General features: G+C 41.9%; 1 protein-coding gene across 2 annotated transcripts; it reads right to left on the minus strand.

The window, feature by feature from the left end:
- Positions 1-1,739: 1,739 nt before the first annotated feature.
- LOC128410626 (pancreatic secretory granule membrane major glycoprotein GP2-like) lies at positions 1,740-22,000 on the minus strand. 2 transcript variants are annotated; one of them, XM_053382102.1, is made up of 9 exons: positions 21,835-22,000; positions 13,865-13,959; positions 12,433-12,537; positions 11,100-11,260; positions 9,928-10,063; positions 8,723-8,817; positions 7,273-7,441; positions 2,784-2,901; positions 1,740-2,029 (listed from the first exon to the last, which is right to left on the minus strand). In XM_053382102.1, exons 1-9 carry the CDS (start codon positions 21,914-21,916, stop codon positions 1,857-1,859), a joined length of 1,134 nt encoding a protein of 377 aa, XP_053238077.1. In that variant the 5' UTR covers positions 21,917-22,000; the 3' UTR covers positions 1,740-1,856. The 2 variants fall into 2 exon arrangements, with proteins under 2 accessions (XP_053238077.1, XP_053238078.1); XM_053382103.1 differs by lacking the exon at positions 12,433-12,537.
- Between the last annotated feature and the right edge of the window lie 4,124 nt (positions 22,001-26,124).

Raw genomic sequence — 26,124 nt, forward strand, 5'->3', positions numbered from 1 at the left:
TTCTAGTTACTATTTGCAGTTGAGCAAATGTTCCTCAAATAAATGAGATTTTTCTTTATTCCCAGAAGATGCCAAATTTCATTTGCAAATATGCACAGCTGGGTTTTTATGTGACTGAGTAAAGTATCCTGTTAGGATTATGATATTTATTATATTTAAAGTACCGGTTATTATTACATAATAATCTGTTTCACCCATTTGCCAGCACCTTGTGAGAATATATGTTGCATTAGGGAACCTATAAAACAAGGGTGGTCCTCTGGATATCATACCTGACAACTGGCCATGCTGGCTGGGCTGATGGTAGTTGGAGTCCAACAACGCCTGGAGGTCCACAGGTTATTTATTTATTTAAATCATTTTTATCCCAAAAGGAAAAGAATTTGAGAGGGAGTTAGAAAAAAGAAAACTCAACACTGTTTCTTAAATGCAGAGTTGTTGTAATGACCAGCTGGAATAGAAGAATTTCAAGAAGAGCCAAACGTTGCTGGTCTTTCAGCAGACCCCTGGAGTCTGACGAAATGGCTGCTGTAAATTATAGTTGCATGATGACTTGTTGAGCTACAAAGAAATGTATTGTGCTGAGAAAGCCCAGCCCCCTTCTCCTTAGCATCTTGAAGATGGGTGGTAAAGATGGCTGGAGCTCACTGCCATCAGAAGGGCTGTGGAGACAGAACTGGGATCAAAGCATGCACACACCCCGACCTCTCTTCAGGACAAGGAGGCATACCCCTTTTACTACTGAAGGGATCCATTTCTCCTGGAACCTGTGGACAGGAGAATCCAGAACAATTTTGTCTGTGTTGGGCTTACATCCTACTTAGCTAAATTCTTGATAAAGGTATTCTTTGTAGCATCAACTTGGACTTCAGAAAATAGTGGGTTTATATGAGCATGCTGCTGTAGTTGTCACAGTAAGATGTTAACAGTTAATCTTCACCTCTTTTTGGTTGTTTTTGCTGCTATAGAGGGGGCATGGCTACCTTTCTGGAGGTTGTGATAAATATTGTAGTCGGGGAAATAAGGTCTGAGTGATTGTTTCATTCAGCATTACAAACTTTTTAGCAGTAGATCAGTGTTTATTCAGAAACAATTCTATTATAAGTAGCTCAGACAAATCTTAACAGTTCATAAAATTAGCAAGTACTGCACTTGCAGAATTGTGCCATAACTCTTTGATGCAGCACAGAGGGGGGAAAGGAGTAAAGGGAAGATGGGTCACACAATTTCACCAGTTTCTGCTATTAATGCTTTGCTTATTGAGGACAATTGATAGCAATTAATAACAACATAAGCCATTTCATAGCAAACAGTAGGAAAGCCGTAGTTTTCATCTGAGTGTCTGAGCAATAGATCATACCTATAACATTCATTAAAAATGAAATGACAGCTGACTTGTTGACCGCTTCCGTGGGGGGGGGGTGAAATCTCAGAAAATAAATGTTTTTCCTCAGAGACATGCATCTAATGTATGTAATGGAGGAATGGCTATTCAAGCATGAAAAATTTCTTATGTGGATAACACTTTTCTGAAGGAAAAACTATATGCAATCAGCATCCAGCTCATCAAGTATAATGAGCACACTCGTCCATGGTCATGCACACTCACCCAGCGATTATACTGAGAAGCATTGCATCAGGACCTGCATGAACATGGCAAAATGTACACATATATACAATCTTCAGGGCATTTTTTGTGCATGAGAAGTTGGGAACACAGTTCACATCTGAAGTGGTCCTCAAATTGTAGGTTCACTTACATTTATTATTTACCTACTTTGGGTAATCTTTACTTGTAGCTAGATAAAAATATCAGTAGATTTCTATAGAATATGTAAATATATGGGAACAGTTAATCATGATGGTACTTCAGAGTTGAGAAAACGGGACATTGTTAGTTGTGCTTGCATAGTAGGGTAGGTCCTCCGTGACTGAAGAAAAAGGTTTCCAAAAATTACAGTTGTCACCAGTACAGCCATCAGAATTCCACTAAGGATCAAAATGTCTACTGGTAGAAGTTTTCCTCTGTCTGAAAAAAATCAGAACGATTTCCAGAAAAGTTAATACTTTCGCACCAAATCTAATATGTGAAATAATGTTAACCATTATAAAACTTTGAATTGCATTTGCATGCTGCTTTAAACAGAGCAGCAACATGGATTTCACCTGCACCAGGTGGCAGTAAGAGAGGAATATCCTGATCTGAGATGTTTGCTACAAATGCATAAAGTTGCATTGTGCTCATCATTGGTCCATCTAGCCCAGTGTATTGTCTACTCTGACTAGAAATGGCTCTTCAGGATCACAGGCCGAGGTCTTTGCCGACTCTCCTTCCCTGGAGATGCTGAATACGGAACCTGGAGACATACACATTTACTGGCCAGTCACTTAGGTGAGTTTTCAGTGTGTTTAAAGTCATTCTTCTGGGAATGGAAGATGAACCACTTCTTATATTATTAACATTAGGATTTTTAATTGATGTTGCTTAATTGATGTTTTTCAATTTTTGCACAAAGATTTGTGCTTACTCAATAAGGTTTCCCCCCATCTCTTCCCCGCATCCCCCCAGAACAGTGCACGGGGGTGGGAATGTGGGTGGTTCTGTCTGGTAAGCTGAAATGCTTGTTTAGGGAGGATGTTCATCAAGCATGATGTTGAATTCCATCCATTATCTTTATTCTACTAGATTGGACACTTGTATGCTGCAAAAGAGAACCACTATTGTTCTCTGTAACTCTATTGAAGATTTATATTTTAAGGCATGCACTTTTTTAGCCACTTACCAACATTAGTCTCTTCATTATCTGCCACCTTTCGCTTTATAGGGCCATAAGATACCATGTGACTAGAAAAGGGTGGGACTTCTCTTTTAGTTCTAGTCAGACTGTCATCTGTGCAGTTCTAGAAAAAACGCAACTAGTAAATATATGTGAGCATAAAGTGATTATCAAAGTACTGTAGTGCACAATAAGAAACCCTAGGATTACAAGTAAACCCATTTGGTTAGGTAAAAGGCTACTTAGAATATAATTTGCCAATCAGAATGAAAGGTATTGTTACATGCTACCCCAATCTCTGGGAGTGGGTGGCGCTGTGGTCTAAACCATTGAGCCTCTTGGGCTTGCTGCTCAGGAGGTCGGTGGTTCGAATCCCCATGATGGGGTGAGCTCCCATTGCTCTGTCCAGCTTCTGCCAGCCTAGCAGTTCAAAAGCACGCCAGTGCAAGTCGTTAAATAAGTACTGTCGTGATGGGAAGCTATACAGTGTTTATGTGCGCTTTGGCTTCTGTTATGGTGTTCCGTTGCACCAGAAGCAGTTTAGTCATGCTGGCCACATGACCCGGAAAGCTGTCTGAACAAACGGCGGCTACCTTGGCCTGAAGCGAGATGAGCGCCGCACCCCATATTGTCTTTGGACTGGACTTAACCATCCAGGGGCCCTTTACCTTTTCTTACCTACAAGATTCCAGGGGTACTAGGTTCAAGGGTCTATGTGTCCTTTTGGATATGAGACAATGTGGAAACCGGTGTCTTTATATGGGTCCTTTACACATATATAGAACCTGAGCCTGCAATGGAGGGGCCCACAACATTAACACCCCAAAATGGTCTTGTTTCTCCCATAGCGACAGCCTTGGATGTCATCAATATCAGCCATAGCTCTCTAATTTTTCTCCCTTGGTCATGTCACAGCCAACTCTAAAGACTCTACTTCCAACTCTGCCTTTGTCTTCTCACTATCTATTTAGGAGTTGGAGGAGGGGCCCTGCCCACTTGCCTTCTGGCACAGACCCCTTCTCCATAGCTTTCTTATTGGGCTATTACCTTCCTTTGGTTCTTGGGGGGGAAAGCAATGACAAACCTAGATAGCATCTTAAAAAGCAGAGATATCACCTTGCCAACAAAGGTCCGTATAGTTAAAGCCATGGTTTTCCCAGTAGTGATGTATGGAAGTGAGAGCTGGACCATAAAGAAGGCTGATCGCCGAAGAATTGATGCTTTTGAATTATGGTGCTGGAGGAGACTCTTGAGAGTCCCATGGACTGCAAGAAGATCAAACCTATCCATTCTGAAGGAAATCAGCCCTGAGTGCTCACTGGAAGGACAGATTGTGAAGTTGAGGCTCCAATACTTTGGCCACCTCATGAGAAGAAAAGACCCTGATGTTGGGAAAGATTGAGGGCACAAAGAGGACGACAGAGAACAAGATGTTTGGACAGTGTTCTCAAAGCTACGAACATGAGTTTGACCAAACTGTGGGAGGCAGTGGAAGACAGGAGTGCCTGACATGCTCTGGTCCATGGGGTCACGAAGAGTCGGACACGACGAAATGACTAAACAACAACAACCTTCCTTTTGCTTTCTTAATCTCCCAGCCAGTTGCCACATCAGGAGACTGGCCTGGCTTAGATTTTAACCCTTTCTGGATCCAGGGGTTCAGGCGGCTTGATAACACCTACTGGAGTCAGGAATTTAGGGTGTCTAACAAGTACCGTATTTTTCGCCCTATAGGACGCACCGTCCCATAAGGCGCACCTAGTTTTTTGGGGAGGAAATAAAGGGGGGAAAGTTTATTTCCCCCCCAGGCGCGGGGCTGGGGCGGGGGAAGCCCGAGCTTCCCCCGACCCCAGCCCCCAGAACAGGCAACTGTCCACAAGCCGTGGGAGCCCGGCGCCGTGCTCCCGTGCTTTGTGGATAGCCGCGCGAAGCCGGGGTGCGCTGACCACAGCGCGCCCAGCCTTCAGCATGCAGGCAACTCTCCGCAAGCCGTGGGAGCCCGGCGCGGGCTCCCATGGCTTGCAGAGATCTGCGCGAAGCCTGGAGAGCGAGAGGGGTCAGTGTGCACTGACCCCTCTCGCTCTCCAAGCTTCAGCGAATGCCTGCATTTGCCCCATAGGACGCACACACATTTCCCCTTCATTTTTGGAGGGGAAAAAGTGTGTCCTATGGGGCGAAAAATACGGTACATTGCCAAAGTTTTCCAACTCAAGTACTGAAGGGTGATATGCAGGGACGTGTATGAATGTTCAGTCATAAAGTTGCTTAACACACTATGTCAGGCTATTAGAATCATAAAGATGCGTAACCCACCAATCTCTTGCAATCTATCCATCATAGGAACATAGGCAGCAACCTTACGTATATATACCAAATCAGACCATTGGCCCATCTATCTCTGTACTCCCTACACTGTGACAGTGGCTTTCCAGGGTATTAGGCAGAAGTCTTTCCCAGTCCTAACTTGAGGTACCAGAGATTGAACCCGGGACCTTTTGCATGCAGAACATACGTTCTAACTATGAGCTATAGCCCATCCCCAAAGGGAAGTAGGAAGAAGATGGCAATGGGTATGACTAGAGGAAGTTAAGCATTGTGTGTGCACGTGTGTGAGAAAGAGAAAGAAAGAGGTGTGTGTGGATGACCTGAAGGTTTACTGCAGAAGATACTGCTCAACATGGAAACCAGAAGGAATAGCAGAACAGCATTTCTTTCTTTTATGTTATGTAGGAATTTGAGATGTAATGTCTCCTATTTTTTTTACGCATCTCTTTTCTGAGCAAGCAAGTAATAAGTCCCATAGTGAACTAACCAGAAAACTCCCTATGATCCACATGACTCACTATTTTGGAACTCTACACTACTACTCTGTAGAAAGTTCTCATTCTACATACACTGTAGACTCTTAAATTTAACTGAATGGGGCTTGCTTGCATAAGAGTCACTGTTGTTATTGGCCTGAACTGTTTTATAAGCCATCTAGTGCTAGCCTCTGATATTATAACTGTCTCCATCCAAAGCGTCACACTGACTTCAGATTTCATTTTGTCCTTGCTCCGTATATAAGTATAGTGACATTTTCATTATAGCACTAGAAATAAATCCTTCTCTGGAGTTTTTTCAGAACGATGGCAATTGCTACTAAGGTAGAAGCATCTATTTTATAGAATAATTTACAAGGATACTATTCAGTTACCTACCAGCTGATGATTCAGATACAAACAGTTTTAAGGAACAGTGTCATTCTGAATCTGTTAAAAAGCCCTGCTTTAATTGCAGAAATAATTTGCTAGTTGACTGCCAGTAAAGGTCACCTAGTTATACTGCCATTGGGACTGAGTACTTTTTCAGATATGTTCCTATGACACTGCATTGTGTGTTTGAAAGGCTGTGATTAAGGAATCTGTAAAAGCAGTACATACACTATCATCCTTAGCCCTTCTCCACCCAACCCCAAACTCCCCGCTGACAATTGCATGCTCTGTAGTAACTTTCCAAATTAGGAAGGGGAGGAAGCCACAACAATAATTGTATGCCAGATTACAGGAATTCCTCCACCACCTCTTCTCTGTCTCAACTCCAGAAACCGTTCTGATCTTCCCATGTCACAGACTCTGGGTCAGGAAGACAAACCCAGGCAGCTTCCAGTTCTGCCTTAATAAATGGTGATGCTGGATATTGATTGGATCATTCCAGCTCTGATGGAAAGAGACTGGATGAGTCATACACCCATGCTCATTATTTGATAACCTGTAGCTGTATGAGCTGGCTGCAATTAAAGCTATGAAATGATAGTTTTATCTGCAGCGATAGCTCTGGTACCAAGTGGGAAAAAGCACAGAGGAAGATAAACAAAAAAAATGAGCTCCAGTGCTTCTGATAATCAATTGTTCAGTCAGCTTTTTTTTTTAAAAAAAAAAGGATTCTCCTTCATTGGCGGCTGCAAAAACCTTTCAATTTCTTAGCTTTGACAAATCAGGATCTGTTAAATGCACACATTAACATATTTTTCTTGAAGCATTCCTACAGTTAACTCTAATCTCAAGATGCCTTTCCCATTCGGAGGACTGTACTCTGATAGCTCGTTCATTTCTTAAAGTTGCCACAAAATGATGAAGTGATATGTGATGAATATTCATGTGTGACACACTCCAGAAACACATGGGTTGAAGTGGAACAGCACAACAGAAAATACTTGACTCTGAAGGACCAATGAGGGGGGCTTCAATAGCGATGTGCAGACAAGGGCTCCTATTGAAACATCTTGTGTGATTCTTTTTGCCTCACAGCTAGTCTCCCCAATCATTTCCCCCCAGCCAGGCTCCCTTCCATTCAGAGTCCAGCTGCTAGAAGGAAATGCCATCTTTAGCATTTTCTTTTCATTCCCTTTTACAGTAACACACCAGAACAAAAATAGCCCCAACTTTGAGTGCAAAATGCAAAGTTTTAATTCAAATTTTGAATGTGAAATTTTCCTGTAAAAGAATCAACTTACTGGTTTGCAAGCAGCTGTTGTGCCATGACAAATCTGAACTGTGCAGTGTAAGAAAACATGGTTGTATGCGATGCCAACAAATTTGAACATTTGGATCCTGAAGAGTGCTTCTTCACCTTCTCCATTTGTTATTACTGATAGGGTTTCATCTTTTACAAATTGTGGGCAGCTATGCAGGAACAAAACCAAAAATATATGATTACATCAAAAGCTGGCATCTCTGCAAAAAATGAATACACACATTATGGATAGACTACCTAGAAAAAACCCAGTCTTAGTGCAAAGTACTTGACTCAAAAGTATACTACTACAGTATTAGACTGCTTTTTCAACTGTGAGCATTTCTTGCATCAAAGAGGTCTGTACTGGGCATGTTTAGCCATTTTACCAGCCCTTTCAGTGTGACCAATTGTTCCCTGCTCCTCGCAAGTCAGAAAAACCATCTATGCCAAGGTACTTGGGGTTACCATTGAAGCTATGGATTCTGCCATTGTTCAAGGCTGATTTACTCAAATTACTGTATTTTTCGCCCTATAGGGCGCACCAGCCCATAGGGCACACCTAGTTTTTTGGGGGGGGAAATAAAGAAAAAAAATTATTTCCCCCCCAGGTGCGGGGCTGGGGGGGAGGAAGCCCGAGCTTCCCCCGACCCCAGCCCCCAGAACAGGCTGCTATCCGCAAGCCTAGGGAGCCCGGCGGGAACTCCTGCCAGGCTCCCCAGGCTTGCGGATATCTGCCCGAAGCCCGGGGTGCGCTCCCCGGGTTTCGGGCTGCAAGCTGCTGTCCTCAAGCCTTGGGAGCCTGGTGGGAACTCCTGTGGGCTCCCAAGGCTTGCAGATAGCTTCCTGAAGCCTGGAGAGCAAGAGGAGTTGGTGCGCACCGACCCCTCTCGCTCTCCAGGCTTCAGCGAAAGCCTGCATTCGCCCCATAGGACGCACACACATTTCCCCTTCATTTTTGGAGGGGGAAAAGTGCGTCCTATAGGGCAAAAATACGGTATACTGTTTACATGTACAGCTTTAGAGGTACAGGCACATATGGACAAACATGCATTTACTTGTTACATAAAGAGAGATGGGCCTGCACAAGGATGCAAAGGCACCTGCTATTTGTGAAAAATAAGCCTCTGGCTCATTTGCTTAAGAGAAGAGGAAACAGTAAGGAGGAGAGGTCAAATTCAGCACCATTCACCAAAGCAACCTTTTGCTATTACTAACATTCTCATTACAGTCTCCCTCAGAGTGTGTTCTAGTATTCTCAACAACAATGGGATCAATGAGTCTGAAGCTGATAATACCTACACTCAACTCTTGAAGCACAGCTTTGACTTCATCTGGTCAGCCTCCCCTTCACAGCAGTCATTTTGCCTTTTTTTTTTAAATGAAATGGAAAGCTCAGCCCAATATGTTTTCAGAATGAGTGGTCCATTTTACCAAAGCGGGATACGAACCTGTCTCTGATAAAAGAATACTGGACAGCATGAACAGGATCCTTCGTTGGGGTAGACCAGCAGTTTTCAAGCCTAATGATTAAGTTGCCTGGGACCTGCCAAATGCAGAGACAGAACATAAACAGGGTTCTTGTTTCTTAAGTCAGTAACTTTCAAAAGGACTAGATAGGTACATGGAGGATGGGCCTAACAATGACTGTCAGCCATGACAGCTAACAAGAAACTGTGACAACTAGATGCTGGGTACAAATACAAGGCAGCTAGGGCTAGACAAAGCTGTCAATTTTGGGTTCTCTCCATTTTGTATTTTTCCAGACTTCAGTTCATCTTGGCATATCAGTTCTGCATCAGTTTGCAATTTTTTTTTTTAGTCCTTGCAAAAATCTACCAGTATTTTAGTGCACCTTCTCCTAGAGATACAGATTATTGCAAGCAATTTTCTCTTCTGCATTCCCCACCCCCCCAATACATGCACAGAAAAAGAGTACCTCCCCCACCCACAAGGTTGGTGGATGAGCGGTGTTAGGATGGGGTATAGGTTTGTGTCTGCTGGCTTCTCCCACCAGCAGTGGAAAATGGTAAGCTCCAAATCAGGACATTTTGGAGTAGGGGGTGGGTGCCAACAATTTTAGTTTTCCTGGATCCAATTCCTTACATGTCCCCTTAGGGGCCTTATTTTGGGCCCCTGAGTTATACCATTTCCTGGCATGGCAAAAAATGGGGAAGGGGGCGTCTTCTACCTTCACCCTTAGCTGGTGCTAGAGCAGTAGGGTAGATCTGCTGCTTCATTTCTCCACAGGCCCCTGGTTAGGATTTATCCATGAACAGGTAAGGCTGAGGCCTATGGGTGAATGTAGATTCTCTGATTTGGATATTGTTAGCTCTCAGCCCTAATGCTGCTGATATCCCTATTCCCACTGGCCTATCTGTCTGAAACCTTATGTTTGATAGGAAATTCATTCTCTGTTTAAAAAAATTATGTATTTTATTATCCTCTCCCAACCCTACTCTTGCAAATGGATGATAATAAAGTAAGTCACAAGTAAACAGTCACATTCAAAAATGTTCTCAGATTCATGTTGCTTTTGCTCCCTCCTCCCCAATGTATCTTGGCTTGTGCCTGGTGGGATGAAGGTGTGTTGCCTTTGCTATCTATCCAACACCTCAATTCTCAGATTCATCAGGGACTCAATAACCCCAGGTACCATTTTCACTTTGACAAATACGTTGTCCTCTAGAGTCAGAAAGGGAATGGTAGTCCACATGTCTTCAAAATGCCGGTCTTTGTACAGCATCATAGATACAGAGAAATTTCCATCTTCTGTATTTAGTGTGATGGTCCTGCCACAAACAAAGACAAATAGATATGATGGAGATGTTGAAATGACACAGTTTCCATGATAATTGTCGTCATTACACACACACACACACACGCGCGCACACACACACACACACGTGTGCATGATTTACTAGGGTAGCCTAATGGCGAGGCCTGGGCAGCTATGGAAATTACAACACTGGCATTGCAGAGCTCTTATACTGGTACTTCAGTATTATACGCAAATGCCTAGGATCAGGTTGCAAGGAATGGAGCAGCTCTAGTAGCCAGTGGTGATGATACCCTTTTAAGTAAATTTGCAACTTTTTTCTGGCAGGCTCCTGTGACTTGGACCAGCTACATTACAGGCAGAAACTTTCAGCCAGTGAAAGTTTCCCAAGTATGGTGATACAACAATAAGCTTGTCCTAACTAGATGCATGCCTGCCTTTCTTGCACAGAAGCTATGCTATGGAAAACACAGTAAGAGCTCTAAGCAAGAGAGTCCCACTCGTCTCAAGGAACTTCAACAGAGCACACTATTTATGCAGCTGACTTAGTGCAGTGATTAACCCAATATTGTCTGCATACTTCTCAAGTGACTTTAATCCAGATTTGGGTTGGAGGACGGAATGAGTTCAGTTTGTATTTAAATGTGAACATATGTAATTTGCACTTCCCAAACCAATATGTGAACGAAAATGCAGCTCCTGTTCAAAATTCACACTTCTCCAAACATTACAGTGCAGTTATGCAATCAAAAAAGCATGCCCAAATACTGCATGATATGGAAAAGTGTACACAAAAAATGTTTGTATTGGTGGGGGGGGGGGAATACAAAAATGTATCATGTTAGGGAACATTGCTTGCAAAAATGCATATATCGGAAATGGTGTTCCAAAATGTGTGCATGTAGATTTAAAAATAAACAAATCACAAACTAATTTGGAAATGGTGATAACTGAATTGGAAAAATGAGAAACCATAATTTACAGATTTGTCTATTTCTAATCCAGGCACAATATTGGTATACAGCAAACAACAAGGGCAACAGGCTTACCTGATATCAACACTGATTTTATTTTCTCCATTAGGTTGCTGTACCATATAATTAATAGGATATCGGCAGGCAAATGTGATATTGATAAAAGTTCTTGTGATTATATCAGAGAGGTGGTTCTGTATGGTGTTGATGAAAATAATATGTGCACCATCAGAATCCTGCAAGTTAGTAAAACACAAAAATATCCCAGTAAGTCCCAAAACTTAAGTTGATAGGAAAATAATAATGTAGTGGCAGTGGGAACTGAAGGATGCTCTGAAGCTGTTCTTCCTGACTTGGAAGCTTTGCACCTTAACCAACTAGAGCAGGCGTAGGTAAACAAGGCCCTCCAGATGTTTTGGGACTGCAACTCCCACCATCCCTAGCTAACAGGACCAGTGGTCAGGGATGATGGGAATTGTAGTCCCAAAACATCTGGAGAGCCGACTTTGCCTACACCTGAATTAGAGCACCCAGTAAGGAAAGGAAGATCCTCACTGATGTCTTATCAAAGGTCCATTGAGCAGAGCCCCAGACCCAGGTCAGTTCTTAGCCATTCTGCTCTCCCAGTTCAAAGAAAGAGATTAAGAATCACACAAGTACCTCTAGTTTAGCCCTTACACAGCTACACTTTCCAGCACCCTTAGCAAACTACAGTTCCCGGGGTTATTTGAGCGAAGTAATGTCTTTTAATGTATGGTGTGAAGGTAACCAATGTTTAACCAATGTTTTTTGCTTAAAATAATAGAATCCAATAGTATCCTGGAACTTGTTTTGAACTGTTTTTAATATTGTATTTTTAAATTGCTGTAACCTGCCCTGGGACCTTATCATGAAGGACATGTAAGAAACGGAATACATAAAAAGCAACACCACACACACACACACTTCCACAAACACAATCAAGTCACAGCCTTTCTCAACCTGTGGGTCCCCAGATATTGTTGAACTACAACTCCCATCACCCCTAGCTAGCAAGGCCAGAGCTCAGGGATGATGGGAGTTGTAGTCCAACAACATCTGGGTACCCACAGGTTGAGAACCGCTGAAAGCTGCATATAAATCTATGCCACCTCTGTATGATTCACATGTTAATCTGGTTCTTGGTATTTTGGCTATTCTCAATCAGTTTCTAAAAGGCAGGAATGATGTTTTGTGGTTTACATTATGAATAGAGACAAAGCAGATGATTATTTTGTTCCATATAGAATTTAATGTGTGTGAGATTCTGTCATTCTTCAAAAGCTGTTCTTTCGTATACTAAATAAGCAGGATACAAGAGGATAAATGCGGTGTGCATAGAAGGTATGTAAAAAGTCATAAGACCACAGCAACATCTTTTGCATATTACCATTCGTGTTCCGCAGTCTGTGAAGTTGGTCTTAATGCTGAATATGTAGAGGTTTCCTACTTGAGTACCTTGACATGCTGGGTCATTAAGGTGTAAATCAGAGACCTGCAAAGGAAAAACCTTTCTTTTTCCTTTTAATTTTACAATATAATTCTCAACACAATTTTAGATTATGTTTACAGTTGCACTAGCTAATCAGCATATCCTTAGTACTGACACCTGTCATTTCACTTGGAAGCATGGCATTATTGCATGAAAAATGCCTCCTTTGCCTTCTGGGACTCACAGTCATCAAGATACAATCTTACCAAGTGCTAACCTGCCTTCTATCGACAGGTACATTCTATCATGTGATAGTAACAATTTTGGGGGGAGTGAAAATCCATTCGTGTGATGTAGCCTATGATCCCATTAGGAGTTGGACACAGAGAAAGCGGCAGCGTGAGAAAAATCTACCCCTCCTTTCAAAAGGCACTTCCCCTGAATTTTCTGAGTACAGCTAAAATATTTCATGGTTGAAGGCACTAAGAAAGACCTGGCATTTTTCTAATATTTTGATGTGGTGTAGTCTGCAATGTACCAGCTCACATTTTATCATCGTCTGGCTGGCAACTCGCAGAAAATTAGAATATAAAGCATATGACCATGAAGATAGAGGAAGATCTCTACAGAAAAAATCTGGATAAATAATGTCCCCATAAGCTACAGTTCTAGAAACTAGAGGCAACGAAATGGGCTATTAGCCACAACTCTTTATGAGCTCCTCTGGGTTATTGAATTGTAATAGGAAAAAGGAAAGCATCCAGAAAACCCCCCAAATGAGATATACAGTGGTACCTCAGGTTAAGTACTTAATTCGTTCCGGAGGTCTGTTCTTAACCTGAAACTGTTCTTAACCTGAAACTGTTCTTAACCTGAAGCACCACTTTGGCTAATGGGGCCTCCCGCTGCTGCCGCGCCGCCGGAACACGATTTCTGTTCTCATCCTGAAGCAAAGTTCTTAACCTGAAGCACTATTTCTGGGTTAGCGGAGTCTGTAACCTGAAACGTATGTAACCTGAAGCATATGTAACCCGAGGTACCACTGTACAACAAAATGTTGCACTGTGGGGTATTCCTGTTCAGGGGGCCAGCCATACCCTTCCATTCTCACCTCACCACCACCACACAAAACCGTCAACATTCATGGGAACTCAGTCCTCCTTGGGCTGTCTTTGGGTCCCACCCTCCTTGTTGGGTCCGCCCCCCCCCATTTTTTTGTTTGCAATTCTACAAACTTCAGGGTACCTCCCATGTGTGTGTGCATGTGCATGCAGTGGTTGCTAAATATGCACTGGCACTCACACATCCAAAATAAAGGGGATTACCTCATGTTAAAGTGACCGAATGGATTGTTTTTTTTAAATTAAAATTATAAAATCACAGTACTTACTAATATTGGAGGGTTCTTTGACAGGAAGAATGCACTCGGAATTTCTACTTCAATCAGGTCCTTAGTACATATGATGGTCTCGTTGATTTCTGTGTCTGTATATAAAAACACTGCTTGTTAAAGGGGAAAGAATGGGAGGAAAAGTCCCGGCTTTCTGGTGTGTGTGTGTAATCTGCATGTGTGTATGTACAGAGTTTGAATCTGGATCGCTGAAAAGCAAAGGTGAAATTCCAAAGGAAATATTATTCTTGGGATACATTCTAGAATACAGGTTAGTGAATATCAGTGAATTCTGCAGCTTCCCAGAACACTTGAAGAAGAAGAAGAGTTTGGATTTGATATCCCACTTTATCACTACCCGAAGGAGTCTCAAAGCGGCTAACAATCTCCTTTCCCTTCTTCCCCCACAACAAACACTCTGTGAGGTGAGTGGGGCTGAGAGACTTCAGAGAAGTGTGACTGGCCCAAGGTCACCCAGCAGCTGCATATGGAGGAGCAGGGAAGCAAACCCGGTTCACCAGATTACAAGTCTACCGCTCTTAACCACTACACCACACTGACTCTCTTTGGGATTCTTACCAAAGTTAAAGCCCAAATCAGATGCACTGGCTGCAGTTCAGAACTCACGTGTGCATGACCAGTTTTTCCCTAGCAGAGTACCGGTTTCTTAGCAATCTCCAAAAATGGCATAGCCCTACTTGTAATGTGGGGCCTCGTGACCCAGTTGCAAACATTGCCAGTCACTCATGTCCAATTCTTACAATAATTACTACTATTCTGGGAAAGTGAACATTTCTGTATAACCCAGTCTTATGACCCACTGCAATAAAGATATCTCCTAGTGTCTTCAGTTTTATTGTGTATTCTTCAGTGTAGCTGAATGCTAAACTAGTTTAATGGTATCTAGGATTAGACCAGATTGTCCCAGCCGTGGAACAGCTACAGTGCCTGTTTCCTCACTGAGGATACCAGTTGTTGCTGCTTATCCAAGCTTTTTTTTTTTTTTTTTTTTTGGCAGGTGTAGTGTCAGAATTCTTGCCTTGCCATAAGATACAGGAATATTATGGGCGAAAGCTATTCCATTTGCACGAGCAGTTCAATAGGTTTTGATGTCTATGACGGGAAATCATATTCCTGCTTGTGATGGAGGCAAACTGGAATTCCCCCAGACTTGGATCCTTCTGCATTTGAGCCTGACTTATATTGTAGGACAGCCAGCCAGAGCTGTCAGTCAGTCTTCCCTCCCTTCTTACCATCCCTTTCCTTCTCCCAAACTCACTTGGCAGTAGTTTGACCCCAGCAAGAGCTCTAGATGGATCTGTGTAAGGCTTGCCTCTCTCCCTGGCACATACAGTGCTCCAACAGCTGAGTAAAAAACACGAGAGAGCTTGTAAACCAGAGTCCACCAGGGTGTGGACTCAAGACACTTGGGATAATTACGTTTCACAGCTCCCCTGATGCCTAGAACTCAACAGCAGCCTCTAAGGTGCAAGAGCTGCTGGGAAACATGGCTTCCCAAACTCTCTTTCACAGGTGGATTGGGGGATCTGAAGAGAGTGGTTTGAAAGGAGGTGTTTTGACCTGTTGCATTCCTGATTATGAGGATCATTACAGAGTTTACAAATGTGAGGGGGAGTAAGCTATTTTCTAATTTTATTGAGCTTTTTGAAGATAGCTGGTTTTGTTGAGTCCCATTCTATTGATTTTCTGGTCAATCTCTTTGTAGATATGAGTCAATATGGGGCCAGGTCTTCCATATCTCCAATAAGTGGCAACATCAGAGTGATTAAATCCAACTCAATGGTGTAACGTTGGAAAGTGTTGATCGCTTCTCCTACCTGGGCAGTTATCTTTCCACAAGGGCTGACATTGATGCCAAAATCCAGCATTGCCTGAGCTCTGTGAGTGCGGCTTTCTCCCGATTGAAGTGCAGCGTGTTTGAGGACCGCGACATTCACAGGGAAACCAAAATGCTTGTTTACAAAGCTATTATACTACCAACCTTACTGTATGCTTGTGAAACATGGACCACTTATAAACGCCATCTCCAACTCCTCAAAAGATTCCATCAACGGGGTCTCTGAAAATTTTTACACATCATTTGGGAAGACAGGTGAACTAATACCAGTGTACTGGAAGAAGCAAAGATCACCAGTGTTGAAGCAATGATTCTTCAACATCAACTTCGTTGGACTAGTCATGTTGTGCGGATGCCTGATCATCGTCTTCCAAAGCAACCATATTCCAAACTTAAAAATGGAAAGGGTAATGCTGGTGATCAACAAAAGAGGTTTAAAGACTGCCTCAAGGCAAATCTAAAAAAATGTGGTATAAACACCAACAATTGGGAAACACTGGCCTGGAGTGCTTCAGTTGGAGAACAGCCTTTACCAAAGGTGTCATGGGCTTTGAAGACACTCAAACTCAGGACGCAAGGGAGAAACGTGCTAAGAGGAAGGCACTCTTGGCAAATCCACACCGTGATCAACTCCCGCACGGAAACCAATGTCACCACTGTGGAAAGACGTGTGGATCCAGAATTGGCTTCCACAGTCACTTATGGACTAATTGTTAAAACTGTGTTTATAGAAGACAATCTTACTCAGCTACAAGTGATCGCCAAAGAAGATGAAGAAGATAATGGGAGACTAGTGTTTCCTCAATAATTTGCTGTATGAGTCACTGCCTTAAGTGTTTAGGTCACTATAGAGTCGAGAGTCTACTTGTGTTGGGCTGTCTTGATAGCAAATCCTGTTTCTGTATTCCAAGTCAAATCAGCTGCAGGGCTTTTCATAAAACAGATTAGTTTTGGGATGCAATGGAAGTATCTTCAGAACACCAATTAGCTCTGGCCTTTCAGAAATTGTATATTTATCAGACCCAAATAATGTTAACAGAGCTTTTGGCTAATTGATTCTTGCGCTTCTTGAAGCATGGCAGAGCAGGTTCCATTGAAGGTCCTTACTTACTAATGGTCTGCTGAAATGTCACAGAGGTTATTGGCTTGAAATAAATATAATTTACATTCAGGAAAGAATTGTTAGCCTTTGGGTGGCTAAAATGGAAGGTGAATTAGCACATTGCTTTCAGTGGTTGATCAGTATGTATTGAAAGCCTAATCTTAGCACAGAATTGTTTTCAGAAATGAATGACTAATCTAGGCTGTCATTTTTCTATCAACTGGAAGAGGAGGTTAGCAAATGAGGCTTCAAAGGGAGGGGAAGGGATGGAAAATGCCCCCTGCCCAAACCCCTAGACTATTATTACTGTCTCAGGTTTTGTTTGTTTGTTTGTTTGTTTTTCGAATCCTGAAAATAAATTTGAGCTGTAGTCTAGAACTGATGTTACAATGGAAGAACACTGAACTGATCTATCTCTGAATTTGTAAGTGGTCTACAATGCAGTTTACAGAGTGGTTTATAATATAATACTGCTGCTGCTGCTGCTGCTACTACTACTACTAATTTTATTATTTATATCCCGACAATCTGGCTGGGTTCCGCCAGCCACTCTGGGCAGCTTATAGCATATCTAAAAACATAATAAAAACATCAAGCATAAAAAACCTCCTGATACAGGCCTGCCTTTAGATGTCTTCTAAAAGTTGTGTAATTCTTTATCTTCTTGACATCTGAAGGGAGGATGTTTCACGGGGGGGGGGCACCACTACTGAGAAGGCCCTCTGTCTAATGGTTCCCTATAACTTCACTTTTCGCAGTGAGGGAACCAGCAGAAGACCCTCAGAGGAGGACCTCAGTGTCTGGGCCAAGACCGTTTAGGGCTTTAAAGGTCAGCACCAACACTTTGAATTGTGCTCGGAAACATAGTGGGATCCACTGAAGATCTTTTAGGACTGGGGTTATATAGTGTCGGTGGCCACTCCCAGTCACCGGTCTAGCTGCTGCATTTCTGGATTAGTTGTAGTTTCTGAGTCACCTTCAAAGGCAGCCCCACGTAGAGCGCATTGCAGTAGCCCAAGTAGGAGATAACTAGAGCATGCACCACTCTGGTGAGACAGTCTGCGGGCAGGTAGGGTCTTAGCCTGCATACCAGATGGAGCTGGTAGACAGCTGCCCTGGACATAGAAAGGGTTTCAGTTTTAGATGTATAATGCAAAATAAAAAGTTGAACACATGGAACAAACATATGGAAACTCTGATTAAATGATAACTATTCTACAAAAATATTCTAATAAAAATATTTCTAAAACATTTATAGTTTTGTAGAATGTAGAACAGAGTGGGCTATTTTATGAATTCAGCAGAAACTGTAGATTTTTAAAATGGAGTGCCACCTGTGTTCTTCTAAAATCAGTAATAAAGAAGTCCTATGAATTTTAAGAAAAATATGTGTGACGCGGCAGCTAAAAAAGCCAATGCAATTCTGGGCTGCATCAATAGGAGTATAGCATCTAGATCAAGGGAAGTAATAGTGCCACTGTATTCTGCTCTGGTCAGACCTCACCTGGAGTACTGTGTCCAGTTCTGGGCACCACAGTTCAAGAAGGACACTGACAAACTGGAACGTGTCCAGAGGAGGGCAACCAAAATGGTCAAAGGCCTGGAAACGATGCCTTATGAGGAACGGCTAAGGGAGCTGGGCATGTTTAGCCTGGAGAAGAGGAGGTTAAGGGGTGATATGATAGCCATGTTCAAATATATAAAAGGATGTCACATAGAGGAGGGAGAAAGGTTGTTTTCTGCTGCTCCAGAGAAGCGGACACGGAGCAATGGATCCAAACTACAAGAAAGAAGATTCCACCTAAACATTAGGAAGAACTTCCTGACAGTAAGAGCTGTTCGACAGTGGAATTTGCTGGCAAGGAGTGTGGTGGAGTCTCCTTCTTTGGAGGTCTTTAAGCAGAGGCTTGACAACCATATGTCAGGAGTGCTCTGATGGTGTTTCCTGCTTGGCAGGGGGTTGGACTCGATGGCCCTTGTGGTCTCTTCCAACTCTATGATTCTATGATTCTATGTTGTTGTTTATCCAAGGATATGGGGAAATATTGTTGTGTCTCTTTATTCACTATCAAACTTTATCTGGAGGACTTATGCCCAAAGGCTGGTGGGCCAGCTTTCAAGAATTTACCCTACTTGTCCACATGTAAAATGATGTGATCAGAATTACTCCTGTTTTCATGTTCCCAGAGTTTTGCTGAAAGAAGCTAGAGCCTTGCAGCTGCCAATCTGTCTGTAAAGCTGCCAAGAAGCAGCAGTTAATTTACGGGAAGGGAGGAGAGGGCCAGCAAAAATCCTGAACAACAGCACGCGCAGAATTATTCTGAGCATGACAGTGCTGTACTGATGGAAAGTGACTAGGCACAATTCATTTTAGGATTCATGTACCTTTAGCAGTTGTGTGATAGCATGGATGTCAATAGATGTAGCCTCTTTCACCCTTGAAGCATTGGAGCACAGGGGTTCCAACAGAATTTTCTGTCCCCTGTCCACTGTGTGTGGTTTAGGCCCTCTGTCCAACTTGCAAAAGAGGAGAGAGATTTGCATAACATTTACAGATGCTTTATGTAATATGCAAATTTGTAACCTCTTTTGCAGGTGGATTGGAGGGTCCAAAAAATAAATCTTCTGCCACACACATAACAAAATGTCTGACAGACAGAATGTCAGCAGGTGAAGCTTTCCCCAATTGTATGTCCATACTATAAAATGCTTAACCTATTGAATTTTTAGCTGCCATTCAGCTCTTAAAGACACAAGAACCCTGCTTTTCCCCAATGCCAACCCTAAACCTACACTGCGACCCTGTACTCTCTTACCTGGGAATAAACCCTATTAAACAGCAAAGACTCATCAGTAGACATGTATATATATATATATATTTTAAAATATATTTATTAAGATTTTCAAATTTAATACAATAAAAAAGAATCAAAAAGGAAAAAGCAAAAAAGATTAAAAACACATAAAGTTCACAATACCTATTTTTCAATAACATATTTCCCTGACCTCCCTTTCTTGTATTCCAGTTCAAATTGTTAATTCAGCAAATCCTTATCCATAATTTTTAACCTATTTCTATACTTAATTTAACATATTATTATTTTACTTTTTCTCTTTCATCCATTTCCTCAATTTATTTTTGCTAACCTTATTTTCATTTAATTTAGTTCATTTTAAAAAACCAATTTTACCTTATCCAAACTTAAACATCAATACTTATACATCAATACACATTCTTAAAACATTCTTTCTAAAGTCGACCCAAATTCCCTTCCACGAATTTCCCAATTTTCATACACATTACAAAAACAAAATAAAAACAAAACACATTATAATTATGTACCCTTTGGATTCCCAAGCCCCACCCCCCTTTCCTGGTTTCAGTCCCCAACAAATGTCCATCAGTCTTAATCTAGTATTAGTGTAGACATGTATAAAATTCAGCTGCAATAATGAATTCTTGATGCATGTCTGGTCTTTAGCTTTAAATGTGCTTTGCAAAGTTTTCCCATTTGTTATTTTGCAGTGGGTGGGATTCTACAGCATCCACCTGCACTTGTTGTGTGGCAGGATTTGCAGAAAACAACTTCTAGAGTACTGTACTAAAATTAACCCATCACCAGGAAACGTGCATCTCTAGTTTCTAGGCAAAAAAGGAAGGGCAAACTATAGAAATTTCAAGGAGTACAAAATGGGACAGAAGCAGGAAAAGTGCATTAAGGACAAAGTGAAAAGAGTGGATCCCAAGGACCCAGGGATCTCTATCACCTGGCGTTCAAACTCCTTAATAACCTTTCTGACCTCACTTATTGTCTAAAACACTGAAAGATGGGAGCAGCCAGGTTGGCTCATTTCACATAAATTGCTTAGAAGGGTGCCTGCAGAATTTGCTTCATAACTTTCCAGGAGGGATCAATTCTTCCTCCCCCCCCCAAAAAAATACAACTCAGACTAACTTGTATTCCCTCTTCTAAACTTTCACAAATGTTAGAGGCATAGGAGTCCTCTCCTTGAATGCAAGACTAGAGAATCATTTTCTGTCTGTCATGGCCACATTCTCACAGAGGTAATCTTTGTGATGGTGAGTGGCACCAAAGCCAGTGGTGGAAAGTTTGCAGCGTTATAGAGTGTTGTGTGTTTGTTTTCGCCGTAATCCCTCCATCTCATTTTCTCTCTTGCCACAAGTTTGAGCTGATTACTTGCAGAGGATTTTCCCTTCTCCTTTCCTCCCTCCATTTTTATTTGTGCCTCTCCTCCCACTTTTTGCTCCCTCGCTCTTTCCCCACTGTGGGCTCCCCCAGCCTACATGAAGGAGGGCTGGCGTTTGTGTTTCTTAGGGTTCATCCTTGCTCCTCAAGAAAGCCTGCATTCCTTAGACCAGGAAAATTGGGTTTTAAAAAGTCACCCAGATACTTTCTCTCTCAGTTTAGACTATTATTAAAACTGGGGATATCCGTAGTAGCCTAAAATCACAAGCCTTACATGGTAGTTTATTATAACCATAGCTGTCAACTTTTCCCTTTTTTTAAGGGACATTCCCTTATTCTGAATAGGATTCCTCACAAGAAAAGGGAAAAGTTGACAGCTATGATTATAACCAGCAAATTTATATTAATCTTTTAAAGAACGTATTTCAATAAGTGATACCCATTGAGGCCAGCAATTTCAGGAATTTCCAACCAGGTACTTTAACACTGTATTATCTATTCTAAAATCTATAACTATCACAAAGGTGGTGTGCAAGTCCAGGCCAGTTCTTATTACTAACATTGATTCAATAGAAAAGGCGACTTCGTATTTTTTTAAAAAAACCTGTTAAGGTATCTATACTGAACCTTTGCCACAATGCACAGAAACATCAAAGTGTGCCACAAGCTATGTTTTCAAAGCTACATTATGACAAACACATTTAAACTGTAGATATGACAAAGATAAATTTGGAATTGGACCAATAATACCACAGCAGATCTAGACACTGTTTCAAAGTAGATTCCTCCTGAGAGAACTCACCCTCCCCAGTGTTGGTCCCGCTTGAAGACATCAGCAGAGAAGCCGCCAAGAGGGCAGAGAAGGGCATTTTGCAAGGTGCCATCACAACCGAAGTTTCCTCAAAGAGCACCAGCCAGGAACTTGAACAGAGACTTCCCGCCCTTTCAACTTTGTCTCTTGGATGAGGGTGTGGTGTAAATGGTTCCTCACAGCTTTTACCCTGTGGTGTTTCCCCCCTCCCTTTCTAAACTTGAATGCCTCCTGCCTGAAGACGCAAGGGCGTTCTGGGTCCAACAATAGGATTCCACAGAGATAGCCACTGGAGACCATGATTACTCACGCCAAAGTCACCACCTATTTTAGAGCTGAATTCTCCCCAAGAAGAAAACCCTTTCCCCCCACCTCACATTTTTGTCTTTACTATAGCAGCCGCTTAGCACGTCCTTTATCTGGGAGAAGGAGGACCTCCCTCGACTCCCTTTGGGAGTCTCCCTCTGGGTGTTTTATATGCTTCCATTCTGCTCTGCAGAAGGGCAGTAAATGATTTACAGCTCCTTGTTTATTTATGCATTCATTTAGGTTGTTGTTGTTTCTTGGGAATAAAGGCACAAAATAACAGAAGACACTAACACCATCCCCACAGAAGACAAAGCATAAGTTGGAAATAATGTCCTAATTTTTTCGATGGGCAATGTAAATAAATAAATGCCTTTCTAAAAGAAGCGAGAGTTTTCTCAGAGGAAAAAAGCAGCATCACTTTCAAAATGATGCTATTAACCTGAAAGAATGTGTACTTCTCTCAAGTCACTGTTTTTCGTTATTTTCAGGCAATGACCCCAACCATTTCTATGGGAAGAATTTCAGGGGGAAATACAGCGGCTATAGCTGCCTGTAGAATATGAGGGAAACAAACCTAAAGATTTAACAGGCCCAATATAATGATGGATTTTCAAGAGTTGCCAAGCCTCTTTTTGAATTGTCTGTTGCAGCCCATGGAATTGTATTGGATCTAACTACTCTTGGAGTTTTGTGTTAATGAGTTTTAGAGGGCAGGTGTTCACCCACAGCAGTACTATGAGGTAAAAGGATTTTGGAAGATTATCAGTAGAGAATGATGCCAAAATATCATTCAGGATCCAAATGACGGTGAAACTAGTTCCGAGAGACCCTAGATTCTCACACCCAATTCTGCCAATCAAACTGCTTTTGAATCTGAGTTTTCAGAAGATGCTTGCAATCTAGTGTTTGGAAAGGAGGTGACCAGTTGTTCAAAAGAGAGAACAAAAAAATCCACAGTTAGTGCAACTCAGAATGTAAAAAATAAATAAATAATGTCAGTTGGACCACTCAAGGGCAAGTAGTACAATAACAATTTTATTTAGTATATAGTTATGTGTAATGCTTTAGCGCTGAATGCTGTAGGAATAGCAATAAAAGTTGCAATCCCATTAACGCTTATTTTGGACTAAGCTCCCTTGACCTCAGTGGTGCTTACTTCTGAGTAAATATGAAGATTAGGGCTTAAAGCTAATAAAGATGATTTAGGAAGGAAATCCACTACCATTAGTTGATCAAATTTTGGACTAATTCAGTGGGAACATTCCTCCCGATACAAATAGCAGCATTGGAAGGTGGAGAATCATGGTGAGATCATGGTGGCAGGGTGCTTGTGAGAGTGTGTAATTAAAGTATTTGTATTTAATGTCACATTGATAGTTTGGCCCTTTTACTGCTAGTCTTGGATCCAAGACTAAACATGTGCAGTTAACAATTTCTTGCACTCCCTGCATCTCATTGGTACTCAAAGACGGCAAATGATTAGCTTTCTCTGACCGTAGTCTACTTGCAGGCACAACAAACTCTTAATTCAACTGGGAAAAGGAAGAATTAAAAGCCTTGTTTGTGTTTTAATCTAGGCAAACTTCCTCCTTTTGTCAGCAGGAGGAATCCCTTAGTTAACCTAGCCAGGAATGGCAACTCCAGACATTACGATCACAGTAACTAGGTTACAAAGTTAGTAACAGAAAGGCTATTCCCAGGAGCAATGGTTCCAAACTGAACTCTGGAACCACTTTCATTATAGAACTCTAAGGAATGTAAATCTTCAAACTCTCAAACCCTCTCCTTTCTTCAGTGTACTATATAATTTAAACTCAGCAATGGACCAAGTTAAATATGATGTTTTGGATGCTCCAGACAAAAGAGCTAGTATTCAACCTGTGTCCATTAGTGGTTTATAAGATAAGCCACCTCTTTCTTGAATATATTGACTGATGAGAAAGATGAGGCATCTTCACAGTCAACAGTCTGCTTGACACTTTAATGTGAACACATATTTAGGTTTATTAGATTTCTTAGGTACCCTTTTTTGAAAAAAAAAGGGGGAAAGATGCAAGGCATGTTACAGTAAATAAAATACATGAAAGTAAAAACAAGAACAGTACAACAGTCATAATGTACAAAAACCACACTATCTCCCCATCCCCAAGTGAGAAATTACTGGGAATAATCCAGTCAGGGTTCTGGATTGCAGCCTAAAACATTTTAAAGCTGGCTTATGTTATGGCTCAAGGAGGATAAAAATAACTTACTTAGATTGTCACTTGTCTGAAGTATGATCTTGCCTACAAAGGTAGGCAGGTCGCAATGAAAGACTGAACAGAAATCAGTGGTGTTTCCATCTTACAGCAGTGGACAAAATTGTGACCCACAACAATTTATTCCAAATCCTCAACAAATCATGCATGAAGAAGCCATTTCAGGTTCATGAGGACCAGGTGTGCAACCTGGGGGTCATTTTGGATTCACAGCTGCCCATGGAGGCACAGGTTAATTCCATGTCCAGGGCAGCTGTCTACCAGCTCTACCTGTTACACAGGCTGAGACCCTACCTGCCTGCGCACTGTCATGCCAGAGTGGTGCATGCTCTAGTTATCTCACGCTTGGACTACTGCAATGCGCTCTATGTGGGGCTATCTTTGAAGGTGACTTGGAAACTACAACTAATCTAGAATACGGCAGCTAGACTGGTGACTGGGAGCAGCCACTAGGACCATATAACACCAGTCCTAAAGGATCTACACTGGCTCCCGGTACATTTCCGAGCACAATTCAAAGTGTTGGCGCTGACCTTTAAAGCCCCAAATGACCTTGGTCATGTATACCCAAATGAGCACCCTCACCCCCATCATTCAGCCTGGACACTGAGGTCCAGCTCCAAGGGCCTTCTGGCAGTTTCCTCATTCCAAGAAGTGAGGTTACAGGGAACCAGACAGAGGGCCCCTGGTAGTGGGGCTCACACTGTGGAACACCTTCTCATCACATGTTGAGATAAATAACTATACAACTTTTAGAAGACATCTGAAGAAGACATTTAATGTTTGATAGATCTATTTTTATATCTGTTGGAAGCTGCCCAGAGTGGCTGGGGCAACTCAGTCAAATGGGTACGGTACAAAATTATTATTATTATTATCATTATTATTAGGGAAACCTCTACTGACCGTTAAAAGCACAAGTTCTGTTAGAGTATAATTTCTACAGCACATACTCAGATTGTGAATTTCTAAAACAAGCAGTTTTGTTACTAATCTTCCTGCTTGATAAGCAGTATTATTATTATTTTAGAAACGACACTCTTATTAAAGCACAAAAGGGGGTATGGAATTATTTTCTGCAATGGTTGTGCTTGCTCCTTAATGCACTGTGGGTATCATCTGCTGTATCACACAAGTATTTTTAAAAGATGGATACAGTATTCAGCTGAAAGGCTCTTAGACCCAGTGAAGCTTTTTAGCAGAACAGGGATCACAGGGATTTCTTCCTCCCCTGCCTGCCCCTTCAGAACAGCGTGAGGAGCTGCAGGAGAGAGTGGGAAATCACCAATCATTGCCTGCATACTTGCTCCACTGAATCAATAACCTCTTATTAGAGGACCACCAAATTTATATATCCAGATCCCTTTTTCCCTTATAAGCATGTGACTCAATTTCTTGTGATGTATGCAATCCCAGCTCTGATGCTGTCAAACATGGTACCTTCATTTTGAGAGGCAGATTTTATTCAAGTCACCACTTCAACAATGGGATTTCTTGTTTTAATGAGAAGCAAATGCAATTACCATGGTTAATTACCCATGGTTTAATCTGGGAAGCCGCAGGCAAGTAAATTATTATATTTAAAACTCCAATTCTCATTCAAACTGCGGGTTCCTGTTTCATGGGGCTGCAGAACTTGTGAAGCAGTGCAGATGGGAATTATAGGTGTGATAAACAGGAACATTTTCCATGTGCCTAACCCAGAGAGAGTAGC

Source organism: Podarcis raffonei, chromosome 3 (genome assembly GCF_027172205.1).
Source record: "Podarcis raffonei isolate rPodRaf1 chromosome 3, rPodRaf1.pri, whole genome shotgun sequence".
Lineage (NCBI taxonomy): Eukaryota > Metazoa > Chordata > Lepidosauria > Squamata > Lacertidae > Podarcis > Podarcis raffonei.